The sequence below is a fragment of the Etheostoma cragini genome, chromosome 4 (assembly GCF_013103735.1).
Source record: "Etheostoma cragini isolate CJK2018 chromosome 4, CSU_Ecrag_1.0, whole genome shotgun sequence".
Classification (NCBI taxonomy): Eukaryota; Metazoa; Chordata; class Actinopteri; order Perciformes; family Percidae; genus Etheostoma; species Etheostoma cragini.
This window is the reverse complement of record NC_048410.1, coordinates 1,618,562-1,640,128: the sequence shown is the minus strand read 5'-3', so window position 1 is coordinate 1,640,128 and position 21,567 is coordinate 1,618,562. Positions and strand designations below refer to the sequence as shown.

The 21,567-nt window shown below is 40.6% G+C and overlaps 1 protein-coding gene and 1 long non-coding RNA gene across 3 annotated transcripts in view; one reads left to right on the top strand and one right to left on the bottom strand.

The window, feature by feature from the left end:
• slc41a1 (solute carrier family 41 member 1) overlaps positions 1-21,501 on the top strand; it is a 32,683-nt gene extending 11,182 nt beyond the window's left edge. For both annotated transcript variants that reach the window (XM_034869909.1, XM_034869908.1), the window contains exons 4-12: positions 1,203-1,310; positions 9,204-9,275; positions 12,673-12,817; positions 14,376-14,522; positions 16,154-16,301; positions 16,630-16,709; positions 18,094-18,228; positions 18,373-18,521; positions 20,325-21,501. In XM_034869909.1, the coding sequence (XP_034725800.1) occupies positions 1,203-1,310; positions 9,204-9,275; positions 12,673-12,817; positions 14,376-14,522; positions 16,154-16,301; positions 16,630-16,709; positions 18,094-18,228; positions 18,373-18,521; positions 20,325-20,510 (1,170 nt within the window). In that variant the 3' untranslated portion in view covers positions 20,511-21,501. The remainder of the gene's footprint in view (positions 1-1,202; positions 1,311-9,203; positions 9,276-12,672; positions 12,818-14,375; positions 14,523-16,153; positions 16,302-16,629; positions 16,710-18,093; positions 18,229-18,372; positions 18,522-20,324) is intronic.
• On the bottom strand, positions 9,570-21,251 carry LOC117943656. The gene is made up of 3 exons (XR_004656400.1): positions 21,240-21,251; positions 10,293-10,296; positions 9,570-9,760 (listed from the first exon to the last, which is right to left on the bottom strand). It is a non-coding gene; the product is annotated as an uncharacterized LOC117943656 (long non-coding RNA).
• Positions 21,502-21,567: the final 66 nt, after the last annotated feature.

Sequence of the window (21,567 nt, the reverse complement as noted above, 5' to 3'; positions counted from 1 at the left end):
AAATCAATTAAAAACAAACTACTAAGGGCACTTGGAGAGCGCAAACCTTTGCCAAGAACATGCCCCAGTCTGCCCCTGTGTGCATCAGCCCCGTGATTCCACCCGCTCCAAAATGTAATGGCTTCTTCCTTGGCCCGTTCTACACCCTTCCACCAAGTTTCGTGAAAATTGGGCCAGTAGTTTTTCTGTAATCCTGCATTCACACAAACAAACCAAACATGTTGAAAACCAAACAAAGTAAATATGTGTTTAAAGACAGTTACATTTTTCTGAAAACCACCAATTTGAGCTGTGATGGATTAGATACTCACGGTTTGTATTTTAAATACTTTATCCAGTTACTTGTATTCTGTTACTCCCCAACCCGGTTTAATTAATCAATGAGATGCCACATTTCAGACATATGTATATGTTTATATACAGATATATATATGCATTATATGTGTGTGTATATGTATGAAATGTATCATCTCATTTTCGAGAGTGTCCTCGGTAGGACTGGACAATGCAGAAGACAAGACATTTCAGCACAACACACACATTCACTCACATACAAGCTCCCCCTAACCCCCCCCCCCCCCCCCCCCCCCCCCCCCCCCCCCCCCCCCCCCCCCCCCCCCCCCCCCCCCCCATGCCCAGATGTTGCAAAGATGACATACAAATGCTGTATACATGCGGAAGTAAATGTGATTGTACAGAGTTTTGCATTAGTTTGAACCACCCAATGCGTATTGACAGAAACATTCACATTTGCTTAAAGTAACATTTTTATCATTTGTAAGAAACCATTGTAGTGAAAGGGAGATATGAGGCAGGCCAGTGTCCTTGTGTGAAGGCTGCAGTAGATAAGGATTGGTGGGTAAAGGTGAAAGAGGGGAATCACAAGGAAAAAGGGGACAATGGGAGCAGAGGACGATGATGAATCATTTCTACACAAAGTCCCAGTGACCCTGATCTTGTTAGAGGAGAGAGCTGACATGATACATGGTGTTAAATGTCCGTAGGGACACACTGACTGGTTTCACTGCTGACTCAGTGATCAAGAACAAAGTCACAGATCCATTCTGCTTCTAACTAAGGACACACTCTAGACATGCACTGTAGGTGACAGGGTACTGTGTCTCTGTGATATGTCCCGTTTCAATACAGCAGTGTGGTCATTACGTTGATGTGTTACTGATGTTACATGGTGGTCGTTGCAGCACTGGACGGTGTTTACGGAGGTGTCGGAGGTGTTCATCCTGGTCCCAGCACTGCTGGGCCTCAAAGGAAACCTGGAGATGACGCTGGCCTCCAGACTTTCAACAGCGGTAAGAAATGTGTGTTTGTGTGAGAGTGTGAGTCTGTGTGCTGGTAAGGTCTTCCCTTTAGGACAGGGACTAGTTATCCCAATGTACAGTACGTCCTACCTAGAGTGCCATTGGTTGTTTTCTATCGCAACTGGGAAAAAACTATCTCTAAAGTAGCCAATTTGTTTGGTATTTGTCTAATTGTAGCCTGGATGATTGTTTCAACTGACTGTGGTTGTGTTTAGTGGAAAGTTATCTATCTCTCTTTGCAAACCCCTGTCAGACCCGTTAAAGCTGAGTGTGTTTTTGGGCTCAGAGGTCGTATTGCCAAATGTGACTTGTGTTTCAGACAAAGTGATAGCAACATTCCTGTCCCGTTCTTATTTTTTTAACATTTTCCCTGGCCACGACCAGCCTGTTCACTTGAGCACAAAGGCTGGTTTTGTCTTTTTTTCTGTTTTAACCTTTATTTATTTATCCGGGTAAGTCGATTGAGAACAAATTCTCATTTGCCACGACGACCTGTCACATTCACACAGTTCCACATTCACAGCTGGAAGCTGCCCAGTACAACCCCAGTCTGATCTGCTGGCCACTGAGCAGCTCCACTGGAGCGGTTGGAGGATAAAGGATCACTTTCCCCACCATAAATAATGTATATATCACTGGTAATTGAGCTAAAGTGAACAACTGCTAAGTACTTTTACATAAATTGCTATGGATGCATTGATTAAAAAGGCATGTGGGGGGTCCACCAGACCCAGGAACATGGCTGTATAACAAAAACATGAACACCCAACAAGGGTTAACACAGTCATACATGTTGTTTTGGGAGTCTTTCACAATCAACATACCCACATTCCAGTGGCGGCTGCTGGTCTTTCAAAGAGGGGAAACTTATTTTTGGCCTACATCATGAAAACTTTCCATTTATTTATAGTATTAAAATAACTGTTACTTTTCCCTGTTCTTTTGCACTAAATCAATCTAAAGTGTTGATGTGCCCTGCTGTTTTTATTTGAAGTTTCTCCCCGTAATGAAGACTTTCAAATGGCTTTGCCAAAATCTGGTCCACAATATTAGCAATGTCTGCCATGTTGTGTAGTTTGCTAGCTGGCTAGTTCACCGCTACAACACTAGCCTAGCCTCCTGTACGAATTAATAAATGAACAAACAATCTAACAAAACGATATTAAACTCAGGGGAGGAAATGTAGGAATTAGGTTCAATTGAAACAAGGAATGTGGAGTGTAATTGCATGAAATGTATTATGAAAATTGGCAAATACCAAGAAATAGATTGCAGCAGTTCGTCTTTCAACAACACTTGCAAAATCCACGATTGGACTGAGCTTGTGGCTTCGGCGACTTTTTATAGTACAAAATCGCTGTCAATCAAAAGGAGATTCGACCAACCCTCCAATCATCACGCAGAAGCCCAGCGTCCGGGCCAGCCCACTCCTCCATTGACCCCCAGAGACGCTGAGCGTCCGCGGGTGGGACATCAACTCAGCATTTATCCAATGAGTTTCAAAGCCCTTTAAGAAAAACTGTCCAAAGCAGCCCCATTAAAGTCCATGGACGCTGGGCTTCAACGGGGAAATGCACTACGACACTACGGGAATGTATGAGAAGGAAATTGAGTCAGCTGATTCTGAACAAACTCGACTTCGAGATGAACGTGTTCTAATGCATTTTTGACCATTAATGTTTTGACATTTTAGGGGAAGCTGAGCTTCCCTTGCAGTCTTAAAGAAATCGCCAATGCCACATTCATGTAATGGTATCTTTGTTTGGGATAAGCTTACTGTAGTTGATTTAACCAGATATTGAAGGTCTTAGTAGAACTAGAAGCTTCTGTTAGCCAGAAGTAAAAAATACATAAGTCCAATCTCTTGAGTCTGCTCACTGCATGTTGTTTTTGCATAATTATAGCTAGCTCGAAGTCTGCTGGCTGACCATATTCACATTTTAGACAGCTACATGCCACTTAGGTCAAGCTGCAGGGTTTCCACAAGTAGAATAGGATGCTATTGGTATATCTATTGTCTGTGGTTCATGCGAATAATGCCGCTCTCGGAGCTTAAATGGTCCAAGTCTGAGTGTTCAGTGACCTTGCAGCTTCGGTGACCAAAGGTTAGCAGCGCACCCTACAGTCATGAAGACATAAGGAATTAGTCAAGTGTTGCTCTTCAGCGCACCAACTCTCACATTCTTTCCACTGGCCCGTAGAAAACCAAGCTGATTGTCATTGCTAACAGCGACCCACCCAGCATGAAGAGCTCACCGCAGTCACAAAAATAATCTATTCTAACAAGACATTTAGAATTAGTCTGACAGTTTTCATGCCCTGTAACAGGTGAATATCACAAACACAGTCTGCTACCACTGTGTATGTGATACTCACCTGTTATACATGTATTCAGATGTTTTGTAGAAATACTCTTACAAGTAAAAGTCATGCATTTAAAACTTTACTGAAGTAAAATTATAAAACATATCGGCACCACAAGAAAGTACCCAAAGTAAAAGCACTTTCTATGCAGAATGACCCATTTCAGTATTAATATAATCACTTTAATATTGCAGCTGGTAAATTTGGGGCTCATCTATTTATAGGCCTACATTTTTTGTGCTGCTGGGCAGCTGAATTTATTTCTTGGGATAAATTCTAATTGTCTGAAATTTGAATATTTGATGAGACACAACCTTTGCCCAACTTCCCCTGATGTTTCCATATTATTTCCGAGTGCAGATATGACGGCGAATCAATGACTGTTTGGCAGACGTTGCCACTAGTGACGGTTAAACGAAGCTTTGCGGACCACTGTATTTCATTTCTGAGCTCACTAGATGGCGCTTCAGGGTTGAAAACGCACTGAATTGCCATTCCTTTAACCTTTTTATTTGAACAGAGAGCGCCATCTAGTGAGCTCACAAAATAAAGACAGTGGTTCGCGAAGCTTCATTTGACCATCACTAGTTGTCACCGATGCTTCAACAATCATTTAACAAATTGTCAGTGGTTGTTGGAATCTGGCTACTGGATTAAATCTAGAAACAAGTAAGGACGATGTCTTGAAAGAACTTACTGTAGCAGACATCATGTACATTATGATATAAGCATCATTGTTTGACATGGAAGCAGGGACATGAAGAGGATGCTACAGTAGAGGGGCAGGGGCCCAAATATATCCCTGAAATGACAACTGTTGCAACCCTATTAAGGGATATTAAAATGTATGTGTGTAAAACTAACCCATGAGAATGGGCGTAGGTTCCATGGCAACATTGTATTGCTTTCAATTTAGTTACATAAAGTCATATTTTAAGACTTTAACAGAATTAGCAGATAGAATGACGCCATTTGCATTCTTCAAGTCTTTCTTTTTTCTTTTACACCGGCCCCATTTGTTGAGCTGAATAGTTTAGGGTTCAGCATGAAAGGATTCTCACATCCATCATCACAAAGTAGGCCAGAGTGTGGTGCTTGTCCTGAGACATTACTGTTAGCTCTCTGCTGGCTGGCCCCAGCGGGACCACGTTTCTCTCCATGCCACCGCTAATTATGTGCAGCTTAAGACCACTGAACGTTTCCTAATGTGCTTATTAGTGATACAAAAAAATAATGTAATCCCCGGGACAGGCTGGCTGTAGGAGTCTTCAGTTCACATGACCGTGTTTCCTTTGATATTGTTTTTTTTCTTTGAATATTTCACTCAAAACGAGTCTTGTCTTTCTACTTTTTCCTCATCAACACGCAGTTGTTTACTCACCTCTGTCTTATCCTCTTGTACGTATTTGGATAATGATATTTTGTGGATTACAAGAACTTGGATTACTTGGCAGCACCTGCACTGCATCTGTCTCTGAGTTGCAAAAACAACACAGCAGTGACCGCACTATGATCAGCGATTACAACCAGTACATAAGCCTACTTTATCCTCATCCTATGTCAGCCCAGTCCCATGGCAGTTTGTAAAAGGGTCACTTTATTTAACCTATTGATTCATGTACAGCTCATGTTCATGTTTTTGTGTGTCGAGTACGAATCAATACGAAGTCACGTATTTCAATGGGAAGCCTGTTTTGTGATCACAGAATGATTACGGTAGGGAGTAGTATTTAAAATGGATGGGTCAAACAACACGGGACTTTCACCCCGGAGACCAGGGATTATGTCCCACATGTTGCAGCTCCTTTCAGCTTCATGTCCCCCGTTGTTGCGTCCCCCAGAGCAGCCTAGGTTCATGGCGGCTAGAAATAAACTTGGGACCTGTACACGAATCCATGAATCTAAATAACGTGACCATTTCATAAAACTGGCGTGAAACCGGGTTGCCTTTGTGAGTTTGATGTTTCAACATGCACTGCTTTAACATTTGTGGCTCTAACCACGTAATCAACAGATTTGCTCCAAAGTAAACAAGGTGAAAATGAACGGTGTTTTTAAATTTGCGGTGATGATTTTGAATCAAATGGTGTTTCAGCCTCTCTCATCCTTCTTACGTCCTCTGTGAATCCGTTTCACTGATGATCCAATCAACACTAATCCAGGCACACACACACTCACACGCTCATCTACACACTCAGCTGAGGACTCTGCATCATCATCACATAACACCAGGCGATGCTTCTGCACATTTCTGAGCTTACTTTGGACTGAATCCGTTGCACATTGTTGTTCTAAAAGGGATTTTTTCCAAGAGTTGCAAAATGCATGTTCTGACTGAAGCAACTCTTTGCATCCCTGTGCATGTGGAGTTGATTGTGAGTCTGTGATGCCTTCAATGGTCGGCACAGACGTCCGGCTTTCTCTTATTCTCCTATCTAGCGTCCGTGGCTGTCTGCCCACTCTGACTGACAGAATCAGAAGAGATTTGTTGGGGTTAGGATTAGCATGGCTCTGGTAGCAGGAGGCGTCCATGCACCCATTTACATGGTGTAAATGGGGGAAGAGTACGTTTGTGTGGCAGATACACAAATCCCAATGACGCACACTTCTAAACACGTGAGCGTCGAGCTCCCAGTCCCGCTGCCAGAGACAGTTGGTGATGGGGAGGGTGATATATTGTGAGACTTTTGAGAGGGAGATGCACAAAAAAAATAAAAATAACACCCAGTCATCAATTTCACTGTGGCTCGTCATTATTAACCAGTTATTAAATATTTAAATAACATTGGTTTATCTTTATGTAAAACCATAATAGAGTTTTAGCATTTAAAAAAAAGACTCACATTTCCACCTCAATTTAGCTTATTTCACACATCATAAAAGCATGTCTTTTTATGTTTTGCACTTTTTTAGTTTCTCTAATCCTCTGAATATTTGTTTTACAGTGAGTTAGTTAAGGCAAGGCAAGTTTATTTAAACAGCACATATTTCCTACCCGTGGCAATACAATGTGCTTCACACAAAACAAAAGTTAGGATCAGTACATGATCATAAAAACAGTAAGAATGGAAAGCATGAGAACATTAAGGCACAGAAAAAGTAAAAGATATAAGCATTCAATAAAATAAAGAAAAGAATAGTGAAAATCATCGGTCTACCATAATAACTAATGATGCTTCAGTAAATAAAGCATTAGCAGGAGGCATCTGAATTTTGTCTGGATTTAAGCTTTGTGTTGTCCTCGGGTCAAATTGACCTGTTTCAAAGTGTTTTATATCAGAAATATGGATTTCTTTCAACCATATTTCCCAAAAATAACATGGATGATTCCATACAAAATGTTTTAGGTAAAATTTGTTCTTTTTTTAATGGTTTCCAAACAGTATCCGGACTAGACTTTGACATCTACCCATCTGAGATCCAGTCAACATCCTCGGATCTTAACCATTAGCTAAAATAATTCATAATTTCCGCCTTTTTAACTAAAAACGTTTGCATAATTGGATACAAATGAGGGTTGTTGACCATGAATTCCAAGAGTAAGTGTATAACCAATTATTAAACCAACTCGGTTCTTTTTTTAAAGCACCAAAAGTTGGAAAAAGTGACAAATGAAATCAGAAAACATTATGGAAAAGCCCAAAATCGTTTTTTAAATTTAAACCTGGAAGGGCAAGTTTATAGTTAACGGGAAGACAACTCAAGGGATAAAGACAATATTTGTTAATAGACTATGAAGTAAAATTGTATTTCAGAAATGTTTTTAAATAAGTCCACTTTATTGGGACTTTATTCCCCCTGTTTGGGACGCACACTGGGTTTTTCTAAAAGCTGGTTCTGCTCTGATCTGAGAAACCTGAGTGGTACATACTTTGTTAAGAGGATGTTTGTAACCTATTACATTATGGTAAAATCATTATGCAAGACTCATTAAAGCGCCATCACAGTAATCAACACAAACCAACAGATGTGCAACAATCGTGTGCTGTTTGGAGACATGTGTCCAGCTGCCGGCTCAATATAAGTCAAATTTTCCCTCTCTCCTTCCCTTATTCACTTTCTGTTGTCCTCTAACAACTCCTAACAAAAGTCTGTAGCTGCTGGATAGTTGGGAAGAACAATTGTTAAAACAGAAGTTAATCCTAAATTATCCTCCAGACTTTATACTTAAATAAATATTTATCTTAGAAACTTCTTACACCGCTTTATTACATAAACACAAGCATGAGGCAGATATCCCTCCCGGCAGACGTGTGTGTGTGTGTGTGTGTGTGTGTGTGTGTGTGTGTTATAGGGCTAAAAAGGATTCCTCGAGTAACCGACTTGTTGACTATCCTTTTGGAAAAACAGCTGAATGTTGCGCACCATTTACTCTCGCTGTCTCTCTGATCAACGATCTACCAGCATAAGTGTAACAGAGCTGTGTGACATTGTAATCAAATATATTAATGAAAATAGGTTAAGTATGACGTATAAATACTTATAGGCCTAAATACAGATCAGTCTCAGGTTGAAACTTGTAGTTCTGAAAGTTAAGTTGCACAACTTAAGGTAATGTTGATGTCTGTTTGATGCATGCCTTAGTTTGAGGTTTTTATTGCATTTCAGAAAATGTGCAATATCAATTTTAAAACGGCACTTAAATGCACTTAATGTTTAGGTTTTTGAGAGATGATATTAAGCGATGTAGGCAATACAAATTTTGCTTTTAATAATTTGTTATGTTTAACTTGTACTTGTTCATGTATATTGTATGTATGTATATTATATCCTAGTATTTCATTTATATTTATATTCCGTGCTGTGTGACTGATTTTGCTGCTGCAAGACTGTAATTTCCAATTTTATTGGGATCAATAAATATCTATCTATCTATCTATCTATCTATCTATCTATCTATCTATCTATCTATCTATCTATCTAGCTATATATCTAGCTATCCAACTTGTATAGTGTTGTTTTTCCATTAAACAAAAGTATTTCTTATCTGATTACTCGATTAATCGATGGAATAATCTGTAGAATCTTGATAACTAAAACGATCGACAGTGCCACCCTAGTGTGTTTTCATTTGTCCAGATGTTTCCTTCCCTTCACATGTGTAAATGTTAGAGGACAGGAAGGAAGAGGAGATCCTCTGTCTGGGTCTTCTCACTGTGGATGAGTATCAGGATCATTGCTCTGGACACACAGTAGCCCACTGTAGCCACTTGACACTTGAAAGCGAGTGTGTGTGTGTGTGTGTGTGTGTGTGTGTGTGTGTGTGTGTGTGTGTGTGTGTGTGTGAGTGTAAAGATGGAGATGAGATAAGTGGAGTCTGCCACAGGGTGGGGGATCAGATCAGAGTTTCTTTGTTGAGAGAACTGACATCTGATTGTTCTGATGGGACCAAGAGGCAACAGCAGGGACACACGCTGTACACACACACACACACACACACACACACACACACGCGCACACACACACACACACACACACATGCTATAATATGTTGAACTTGTGTTCTTGTCTCTCTTTCAGGCTAATATTGGTCAGATGGACACCGCTAAGAACATGTGGAAGATGATCATGGGGAACTTGGCCCTCATCCAGGTAACTGAAGCACATCTGTAGAGGACGATGAAGTGAACTCCCTGAACACGCTTACATCCACGTAACACACCAGGGTACAGGGAGGAAGAAATCAGATTAGGAGTTCATGTGCTGTTCCATGCTCCAAGACGCCATTTACATGCAAAGATTTTAATTTTAAGTGTGACTTTGCATTGAATTATTTGGGATACCACAATGCACAGCTACAGTACCCGGTTTTTGGGGGTCAATTCTTAATGTGAATATTAACCTGATGCATTATGAATATATGTGAATAGATATAGATATAGATATTTAAGGGTTGCTTCTTGCTTTTACAATTAACAGCCAAATGTCTCTGAGGATTTCTTTTTATATCCAAGCAAAGTTGGTATTGTAACTGAAATTTCCCTAATTGATGTCAAATCAAATCGGAAATATAATCAAATCGGGACCTTGTAAATCAGAATCAAATCGATTCGGGAAATCATCGGCGATACCCGGGCCTAGCAACAAGAAATGAGGCTTTTTCTTGTTTCCTATCACTTTTGTAACAGCTAAATGTTCCTTGTTCAGGATATTTATCATGCACAAAACAACCTTTAAAAACTGGTCTTCTCTTTCTCGTCCCTTATCCTGATAAAGAAAACCCTGTTTTTGCTTTTCATAACACTTCAGGCATCAAACACCTGCCAGACCTGAGAACAGTCTGGTTTCATTAGTGCACTGTGTGTACAGTAAACAGAGTGACTGATCATTACTGCGCACACCAGTAACACCAGTGTACTGTGTGACTTCAAGCTTCTGAACTCTAAAAAGTGACACACAGTTTGATTGAAAGCACATACTTACAGCCACACACACACCTACACATACACACACACACACACACACACACACACAGTGTGTTTCCACATATTGTCTGATCTGACTGCATCTTCAGAACGATAAGGGCTAGGGATGTGACAGTTTTTCTCTCTCCAACCCTGCCTACAACCCTGCGTATGTCTGAAGAAGAACAGGCTTACCTTTGCGTACCTGCCTAAAGCATGCAGCCAAAGAAACAGGGTGATGCTAGCCTACCAGTAGCCTGCAGGTGAACTTTTTTCCAGACACCATGGCCACTGTGGGAGTCGGCCATGACACAACAGCACTGGAAAATTCCCCTGCTTCCCTGAATGCATGGTGTGGCAATGTTTCGCCTTCCCCTGAGTTATGTAAACACACGACGAACTGTAAAGCCCATGACCAGACCCCGTCCAAGGAGAGCATGTTAAGCCCCATTGTACCGAATTTGGTTCCACTGGAGATGATTGCAGGCGAGGGCAAAATGAATGGGACTCTATGAAGCTAGATGGCTAAATGTGTCTCTTTCACCTGATTGCTGTTGAGAAATCTCAGATTTGATTGTAGTTTTTGCAAGATCAACGTGGATTATAGGTCAAAAGTTGTATGAACGAGTACTCATGTCATTTTGATTTCTTACAGGTTGAGTCGTTGTTAACACGCTAGCATTCTGCTAATGAACGCTGATTGGTCAGTGAAGGACTGAGTACGACTAGAGATCCCGCTTGATGGCATCAGTAGAAGAACCTGAATGTCTAAGTGAATATTTTGCCGTGGTCTTTAAAACATTAGCAAACCAAAACTCTTTCTAGCACGTTCTTTAGCTTGCCGTAAAGCCGTATCTCCGTCAATGAGATTTTAAAAAGCTTTTTAGAACAAAAAAACGACGCCAGGGTGTATTTTCTTAGCCCCCCCCCCTTTCGAATGCAACAAATTTCTAGACAAGTAATTGTATGCCGAGAAAAGTGGATTTTGACGGGTATAGACCCAAAGACCTCTATTCATTCTGCACTTGCCTGCCACATGGACCCAGAGTGGAACTGCAACCAGTTCAGAAGGTGGAATTTTCCAGAAAGAGGAAGTTCTCCCCTTATTAGAAAGGCTCTGATGTTACTAAATGGTGGGTTCAGGTGCACCTCGTTAACCTCATGGTGCATTTAAATTGCACCTTGTAAACTTTGAGGAACTCAAATTATTGTTGTACTCTTCAGCCATCTAGTGGCTGCTGCTGTCACTGCTACGAAAGAAAATTGTATTGAAAATTGAATTGAGTCCTTAAAATCGAGGGTGATATCGAATTGTGGATTTTTGGAGAATCGTGATACCCCTAAAAAGGGCCTAAGTTGAAAGTCACGGAGATGTCAGTCAGCCACAGTTTGAAAATAGCTTGTGTCCTGAGACAAAGATCAGGTGGGACAGGAAATAGCATGGGCAGGAGACTCCAGGAGATTGTCTTTTCTCTCAATGAATGCCCTTGCACTCACTGCAGCATCTCATTTCCTGCTACTTCTCTGAGCAGTTACTGTACATAAACAAGGATACAAACAACCAATATTTCCAAAATGAGAGGTGAGTCTCTGTCAATCCAGCTTGACATATTGACATATGTAAATATCCTATTGTGAACATACCAGTAATATTTCATTTCCCAAAATGAACTCTTCCTTTGGCCATTTCTGAGGGTCTGTTATTTGAAGTGGTCTTGTGGTTGTGTAAGGATTGGTGAGTCCATAGTTCCTGGAACAAGTGGACCAGGGCTAGCCGGCTGCTGACATAACCTCCTATAAAGAGGCAGGCTGCACTCACACTGGGTCACACTCCATTAAGATATATAGATAGATACTTATATTGGAGATTCCAATTATTTGTTTAATTCTTATTTTGGTAGTTGTGACACTGTGTGTTTAGATAGATAGATAGATAGATAGATAGATAGTTAGATAGATAGATAGATAGATAGATAGATAGATAGATAGATAGATAGATAGATAGATAGATAGATAGATACTTTATTCATCCCAAAGAAAATTTTAGGCATCCAGTAGCAAGACAACCATAACACAACAAACACATATACACACATATAAGTATAAAAAATTAAAATCACTCACAGAATTGCAATGACAATGAGAAGGTGAGATACTATGGTAGACTGTGTGCAATGGTGATGGTGCAGGTATTGAACAGTGCAGGTATTGAACAGTACAGTAGATCATATTTAAATATGAACTATGCCTATAAATTATAAACATAATAACATATAAACTGACTGATTGAATAAGAATAAGAACAATATACGGGGAATATGTTATAAGATGTAAGATGTAGACGTTACGTCCAGTGTTCCCCTCAGATACAAAACTGTGAGTAAAAAATGAATTAACGTTGTCTGTGATATTGAAGAAATACAACTGTAAATCCTGCTGTGTGTATGAATGCTGTGTAAACTTAACAGTGTGTAGATTCTGAACGCTGCTCAGTTATAACACGATATTCTCACATACGGTACGTCTGAAGTGTACACGTTGACTGATAGCTGGGCTACATCCACCATTGTATTGTGTGTGTTCAGGTCCAGGCCACAGTGGTGGGGTTCCTGGCCTCTATAGCTGCTGTGATCTTCGGCTGGATCCCAGAGGGCCACTTCAGGCTGGGCCACGCCGTGCTGCTGTGTGCCTCCAGTGTGGCTACTGCCTTCATCGCCTCTCTGCTGCTAGGTAAGTCTGGCCACCACACCACGGTGGTGACAGCTACTCATCAGGCACAGGGGCGATTCCAGGATTTGTTAAGCGATGGGGACCGAGAACCAGTCAGGGGTGGCCCAGAATACAGCGTGAAGAAATCTGCTTAGAAATATGGGAAATATTAGATAGGATAGTACAACACGATGGAGTTACGCTAAATAAAAAACAATCCATTCATTGATAATTTCCCTTATTTTCATTTTGAACACATTGCTAATCTCAATACAAAAAATTACACATTCACACAAGACACATTTTCTATAAGGGTCAGTCTGCCACTTAAAAAAAACTAAAAAAAATTCCAGTGCTTGATCCATTATATCAGAATTTCAGATAGTCATCATGGGGTGCTTTCAGCTTCAAGCTCCGTCCCTGATCAGACATGTCCCATGAGTAACATCTGACTCTCTGTGCCAGGGCTTGAGTTCTATTCTGAGCAACTTAAAGCCCCCTGAACCAGGGGTTGAAGCACAGACTGTATGAGTGGAGCCACACCTTGCCCCCCCCCTCCAGGGGCTGGCAGCGGTGTAGATCATGAATCCCGCCTCCTCCGTGTTAGTGGATGAGTAGTCTATATCCTCCCACTTCCAGGATTCCAGTATTCCACCGGATGCATGTGTTTTCCATTTCCTTCCTCGTTCTTTGTGTTGGAATTTTAATTTCAAGGGTTTACGAGGACTATTTTTAACTTTTTGTCTCGCACGACTATTTTGCAGCGGCTTGCAGACTTGCAGAGCATATCTTAGATATTGTTCTTTTTTTTCTTCCTTTATTTTCATTTCTTTCCTGTATATGTAATGTAATCAGACACTATTACAACATATTGTCTGTTTAAAGGTGGTTTTGGACCCCATGAAGACTAGCTGGTTGTCTAGGCGTCAGCTAATGGGGATCCTTATAATAAATACACATGCAAATCTCAGATTTGCCGTAAGGTTGTTAGGGTTTTCCCAGGCAAATTTGTAATGTCTTTTATTATCTCAAAAACATCTATTCTACAACTTCTTCTCTCTATTGCTCTTCTATGAGAAGAGGCTTTTTCTTAACTGTTGACATGAGAGGACCCTGTTTGTGGTAAACTGCAGCGAATAATGTCCTGTTTCTGTAAGAAATATCTGATCTGAGGAAACATAAAATCCCGTAAAACTGGTCTAGTCCTTTTAAAATATTGTGAAGCCTACAGCCTCTCTGGCCAGCGGCTCTTTACTGCTTCAGGTCTTCTTACTTTATGTTTTCAACCCAACCTTCAGGCTTTGTTTTTGCCAGCATCCATTTTTCCTGGTGGAAAACAACAGAATCCCAATCCATATTTTCCTGGGGGAAAATACTCTGGCTACACCCTAAAGACAACATGTTCTACACTCTGTTTTTGCTCCTCACACTTGTTTGAAGTTCTCAGTCAATAAGACCCCTGATCCCTGATGATAGATGCTTACACTGAACATCCCATGGTACATGTTACAGAGCATGTGTGTGACAGTGTCCCCGGATGTCTGCCCCGTTGTGACACCTCTAACCCGATATCCCACAGGGCTCATCATGATCGGGGTGATCATCGCGTCCAGGAAAGTCGGCATCAACCCTGACAATGTGGCCACGCCCATTGCTGCTAGCCTGGGTGACCTGATCACCCTGTCCCTGCTGGCGGGCATTTCAACTGGACTGTACAAGGAGCTAGGTAATGAAAACACACACACACATACACAACATAGCTCACAATGTAAATGTGATTCGTTTAGCGTATAATGCTCAGTTGATGGTGTTCGTCAGGTCTCACACAAGTGTCAACATCAGAGTGTGTTAATATCTTTGGCCTTCACAGATCATTCAGCTGTTTTTATGCAGAAGGAGAACATTTTTGTTGTTTGAGTGTTGTCAGGAAATGTATGGAAAAATACTGTTTCATAAATTTAAAGCAAAGTAGTCCAAGAGCTGTTCTTACAGCTGTATTCTGATGTCAGACACAAATTAGTCTGTTCCTTCATGGCAGGAAAAAGAAAAGTCTAAGTTTGTCATATTATAGTTTAGTGGCGACGTAATCACAGTTGATACGTCTGTGACGCACTCAGAAAAGCCTCTTATTACTCTTATTGGAAGATGGTTTCATACAAGGGAGCAGCATGGGTAGAAATGAGTGACTCTGGCTGTCTGCGGTTAATAGGGATGAAGGCCACACACACCTAACCTCACTGTGTTTTAGGGTTAGGGTTGTTAGCGCGGCGATAGTATCTTCACCGCAGACAAACCCCGCTTCATTAAAAACAACACTGACACACTCAGAAGCAGTGAAACCAGTGTGGAGTAATCCCATAACTCCTCCCTTTGTCTAAGAGTCTGCAACCTCAACAGTCTTTCTGACTTTAAATGCCAGTCAGGTACTGTATTCAGCTTATTTGGGGGTTTTATGGCGGTTGTGTTTGTGGTGGTTATAGTCTCCTGGAGTGTCAATTTAGAAGTATCACTGCCCTCTATAGACAACACCAGGGATCTCCAGTCAGTCCTAACATAGTCCTTACCTTGCATGGTGGCTGGATTTTCATGAGATCCCATGAAAACTATCTTGCACGTCAGGTAATAAAGTCCTCTCCAGAGCTCTGCATTTATATTATTAGTTAAATGTCAAACTCTGGGGGCGGCCTCTAGCTCACCCACTAAGAATATGTGCCCCGTGTTGGCTGAGTCCTGCAAGTTTGAGTCTGACCTCTTGCCCTTTGCTGCATGTCACCCCCCATCTCTCTCCCCCTTTCCAGTCTATCCACTGTCACTACTAAATAAAGGGAAAAGCCCCCAAAAAAATCTAAATTCATTATTGTTAAAATAATGTTAAGGTAACAAGTTTCACAAAAAACACCTTGTGCTTCAATATTTGCCCTTTAAAATCGAATGCATCCCAATCAAAGCTCCCTTACAACAACTGTCACTTTTTTGTTTGTTTTTATTTTCGTCTACAATCGGCGTGTACATTTTTATTAAAAATAAGTTACTTTTCAAAATCCACACTCTTCACATCGGCAATAGTTGGATCCCCGGCACAGCACTTCTATTCAATGAAAATACCTCACTTTTCCAGCTGGTTCGTCTGTAACCGATGTTATTCTCCTTTTGAGGAATGTAGCATTTAAAATAATCATCATTTGAAACTTGGTCACAGTGTTCACTCCACATAAAACGTTATATTACGTCACTTCCAGCAAACTTCCAATGAGAATAATGAGGGTCAAACAGCATCCCTGATCTGTTTTAACCGAAATATTCTTGTCCATCGACACGTGCCAGGTGTGTGAATCCACTTTCTTTTTCCCTGTACAGATTACAATGACTATGCCAACCCGCTGGTGTGTGCGGTGTTTGTGGCGTTGTGCCCCCTCTGGGTGCTGATAGCCAGGAGGATCCCGTCCACCAGAGAACTGCTCTACTCCGGCTGGGAGCCGGTCATCATCGCCATGGCCATCAGCAGGTAGAGAGCACAGGGAGATCAAGTCCCGTTACTCCACCTTTATCAAATCCCAATTTGCAGATACTGTGGGTATTTTTAAGGTTTTTACAATTTATTCCACGGCAAATTTAACTATAATAATAGCTATATTTAACACTATTTATGCAAAACAATGTTTTGTCTCATTTTCTTAATATTAATATTACAGAGACTCCGTCCATAGTTATACAGTCTATATTCACAACCTGCAATCCACTGTCCATGTGGGATGGATCTTCATGTATTCTCAATGCAATGATGACAGTGGAAAACAAGGATTTGACTCACTGTGATCACTCTTGTCTTTTAGTGTCGGTGGGTTGATCCTCGACAAGACTGTCACCAACCCAAACTTTGCTGGCATGGCTGTCTTCACGCCGGTCATTAACGGTGAGGAGTTATAAGAACCCTAAGATGAAAGTTTAAGGACTCCTAAATGGGTAAAGTTGGTGGAAAGAAAGAAAAAAATGAATGAGTGCATGGTGGAAAAGATAAGATACCACAACCCAGTCTCACGGCAGTTTGTGAAATAGTCAGAATTTAATCTGTTAGATTTGTTTTTTTCATGAAGGTCAGCACGTTTTTTAAACTGTTGTATTAAATAGGAAACATCTTATGTGATTCCTTAACCCAACTGTTACTAAACCCGACCGTGCCGTTGTTGTCCCACGTGACGTTGTTGTTTACCTAAACCCGACCCGTCCCTCTATGCAATTGTTGGCATTGTAAAAACGTGCTGACCATCCCAAAAAAAAACAAGATAAACGTGTTTGTGTACATAAATCATAAAAAATTCAATTAAGTTCTCCAAATTATTAGTTCTTCATTAGATAACGACAACCAACGTGCAAGTAAGTAAAGCGCCAAACGATCAACAACAATAAAAAAGATAGGGTGATGTGAGTGCTCCATCCCTCCATCTGGAGGTGGAGATTATGATAATCGTTGGTTTAAAATGCTGTTTTTATATTCTTAAATATGGAGGTTTCCTGTTTTTTTCTCTGTTTTATATCTGATTAAACTAAACACATTGTTTTTGCTATTTTCTGACATTTTACAGACAAAGAGATTAATGCATAATTAATTGAAGCCCTGAATCACAGCAATACATTGAGACTTTAATGTTAATTAATGCACCTAATGCAACCTGCATATTTGGTTTATTTACATTTACATCTAGCATACATTTGAACTTTTAGCATATTATTTAAGCAGTGTCCCATTTTTGTTTCCCCATCCTGTACATATTCAAATATTTGTTCTTTTTACTTTATTGATTTTTATTTGATGTTTATTTTTCCTATTATTTTATTTATATTTATACTCTGTGCTTTGTGACTGATTTTGCTGCTGTAACACCGGAATTTCCCATTTTTCCTGGTATCAATAAACATCTATCTATCTATCTATCTATCTATCTATCTATCTATCTATCTATCTCTCTCTCTCTCTATCTATCTATCTATCTCTCTCTCTATCTATCTATCTATCTATCTATCTATCTATCTATCTCTCTCTCTCTGTCTATCTCTCTCTCTATCTATCTCTCTCTCTATCTATCTATCTATCTATCTATCTATCTATCTATCTATCTCTCTCTCTCTGTCTATCTCTCTCTCTATCTATCTCTCTCTCTCTCTATCTATCTATCTATCTATCTTATCTTATCTCTTATATCTTATGATTAAGTTAGCAGCTTGTACCTTTATTTTGAAAATCAGATCTAACTCTGTGTGTGTGTGTGTGTGTGTGTGTGTGTGTGTGTCTGTCTCAGGTGTGGGAGGTAACCTGGTTGCGGTTCAGTCCAGTCGAATCTCCACCTATCTGCACATGAACGGTCTTCCCTTGGGGGATCCCAACCCCACCCCCAGGAAGTGCCCCACACCCTGCAACTCCTTCTTTGGCTCCTGTAAGTTGAAGGGTTTCCCTCTTTGTTTCATCCCAATATCTCCATGATGACAAATGCAGAATTTACCAAGTTACACGTCATCATATTGTTAATTTTAGGAAGTATTTGAACTGGTTTAAAGGTCGGCCCTTGTTTCTCTTCCAGCTGTGAACTCTCGTTCCGCCCGTGTGCTCTTCCTCCTGGTCGCCCCGGGTCACCTCGTCTTCCTCTACACCATCAACTCGCTGAGGGGGGGACACACCACCCTCACACCTGTCTTCATTACGTTTTACCTGGCTGCAGCACTGCTACAGGTACACACCAACACACACACAAAACACACTCTGTACTATTTACCTGTGGCTGAGGAGAGTGAAATATCTAGAAAACCAAGACTAGGTGTGTGTACTGTATGTTTTGAGTATTCACAAATGAGTTTTTCCTGGGAGTTTTATAACATGCATCAAACTGAAAACCTAATCACGTATTATTATTAATTGTTAGAGAAGCAGTAGCAAATAGCTTTTGTGCTTCCTGCAGAGGAAAGATCTTAATGAACCTAAGCGGAGGATGTTATGGGTAACAGTAGAAAGATAGATAGATAGATAGATAGATAGATAGATAGATAGATAGATAGAGAGAGAGAGAGATAGATAGATAGATAGATAGATAGATAGATAGATAGATAGATAGATAGATAGATAGATAGATAGATAGATAGATGTTTATTGATCCCAAGAAAAATGGGCAATTCCAATGTTACAGAAGCAAAATCAGCCACAAAGCACAGAATATAAATATAAATGAAATACTAGGAAAAATATACATACATACAATATACATGAAATAATAATATGAATAAAGTAAAAAGAACAAATATTTGAATATGTACAGGATGGGGAAACAAAAATGTGCAACTGCTTAAATAATATGCTAAAATGTTAAAATATATGCTAGAAGTAAATGAACCAATTGTGCAGGTTCCCAATTTGTTCCCAGGTTTCTGCCTAAAAGGAAGTTTTTCCTCACCACTGTCACACTGTTGCTTGCTCTGGAGGAAACTACTAGACCTGTTGGGTCCTTGTAAATTCTGGAGTGTGGTCTAGACCTGCTCTATCTGGAAAGTGTCTCGAGATAACTCTTGTTATGAATTGAGACTATAAATAAAATTGAATTGAATTGAATATCAAATTGGCGATCCCCGTCATTTAGTTAGCCTCCAAACTGCATTCAGAGTAGAGCTGTAACAATTCCAAATTATGTTGTACAATTGATTGTCTTAGTGATACTTGTGATTAACAATACACCTGTCTCTTTAAGTCAAATTCTAAAATATTCAGTTTTTTATTACTTTTTTAAACAAAGTAGTTTAAAGTTTTAAATGAATTCCAGGAAACATCAGTTCTATATCACCGTTATGTGACCCAGATCATTTTATAACACACAGCGTATGAAGTAAACTACATCTCTTTGTTTTTTTGTAATTGTACCCCCCCCCACCCCGTCATTTGTGTTGCTATGAACGTGTCAACTTACAATAACTCATTAAATTTGGCATATCTTAATAAAATCAACAATTACTAGTCATCCGTTTTAAGACCTTCGCTACTGCGATTTTGTAAAAGAAATTGACAATTACACAAACATGACATAGGGTGAATATTAAGTCTCCATGCTTTTAAAGATATTGTGGGTCGTTGTGTGTGTGAACCTCACGCGCCATCTGATGACTGTTGATATGAGGGACCCGTGTGGTGATAGTCGTGGGAACCATCTGTCAATGACACCGTGACAGGATCAGAGGACATGACAACTAATATTCTCCAGGTGCTGTTTTCCCACTCGAGTGTGTACTTTATAGATGTGAATAAAGCTGCGTCTAATCTGAAGACATCTGAATCGGTCATCTGTGAAGTCTCCTCAATCCTTTTCCAGATATCATTGTGTGATAATTGTTAAAAGCCTTATTTAAGAGACTTAGAACATGTGACAGGTAATCCTAATAGTGACCTGTCTGCACAGACCCGACACCGCCTTCCTGTAGTACTTCCTTCTTTTCAAAGGAACAACTCTGGTTCCTGGGACAAACAGTGTGCTTCTGCTTGGTCTTCCTCCAGGTGATAATCCTTCTCTACCTGGCAGACTGGCTCGTGCACTGGATGTGGGGTCGAGGCATGGACCCCGACAACTTCTGCATCCCCTACCTGACTGCTCTGGGTGACCTGCTGGGGACCGGCTTCCTCGCCCTCTGCTTCCACATGCGCTGGTTCATCGGGGACAGGGACTCTAACTCGGGCAACTGAATGCATGCAGCAACACACACACATGCACACACACATGTAAAAGAAAAAGAGAGAATAAAACGTCACATGCTCTTTGCTTGCACGCACGACAGTGTCAAACACCCGTATACGCGTGAAAGTGGACATTGTCTACTTTAAAGAGCTAATCTCCTCTAGGGCTCGGATTGATGGTTTAGCATTTGTAGCGCAGTAGCGTTGCATCTTCAGGATGTCGGGACACTGACGCAGCAGCAGCAGCAGCAGCAGCAGCAGCAGCAGGATGAGTTTCACTTTCAAAACCATGGAAACAAACCTCAATATCTCCACCTCAACCAGTGAACAAAACTCCACCTGATGAACCCAGCCCCAAACACTACACTTCTCTTCCTATATCTTACTAAATAACTGAGTCCTACTACTTTTATTGTTATTATACTTTTGACAATGACTATTATTGTTGGTAAATAATGCATTTGGTAGGAATCGATATGTGCAGGGCCGGTCCTCATTATTTTCAATGGGGACGTTAGCCTTTCCCGTTTTTTAAAGATCAAGTTTTAACACTCGAAACAAAGACGACAGAAGACCGCGAAACGTATATCCAAACCAGCCTAGAATGCTTAATCACCAAGTGCTATGTCTTGTAAACAGAATGAGTATTATATGAGTCTCATTTGTGATTTAGTAGAGTGCATAGGGCTAGCTATTCTCTCCGTTTTACCCTGGCCTTGTGCCTGTAGGAAAAAGGACCAAGGGGTTTTACTGCAGGGGACTGGACCACAAATGTAACAAGCTATATCCCTTTTTGGCATCGCTCCCATCAGTGAATGGCTTAATTCAAGTCAAACGGGAACAGATGATCTTGGCCTCGAGAGTTAGGAATATCAGATCGAAGGTCAGATCACAGTCCAACAAACGCTTATGTCAGCCACTGCGAGAAGGGGATTTACCTCTGATTTTGTTAGCAGTTGAGAATTGCAATTGATGCCGATTTAAAAGTTTCTCACTCCCAAAATAGCCTGTATTTTATTCCACAACGTCTTCTGGAGTCCCCAGAGGGTTACACTGTTTCCTTCTT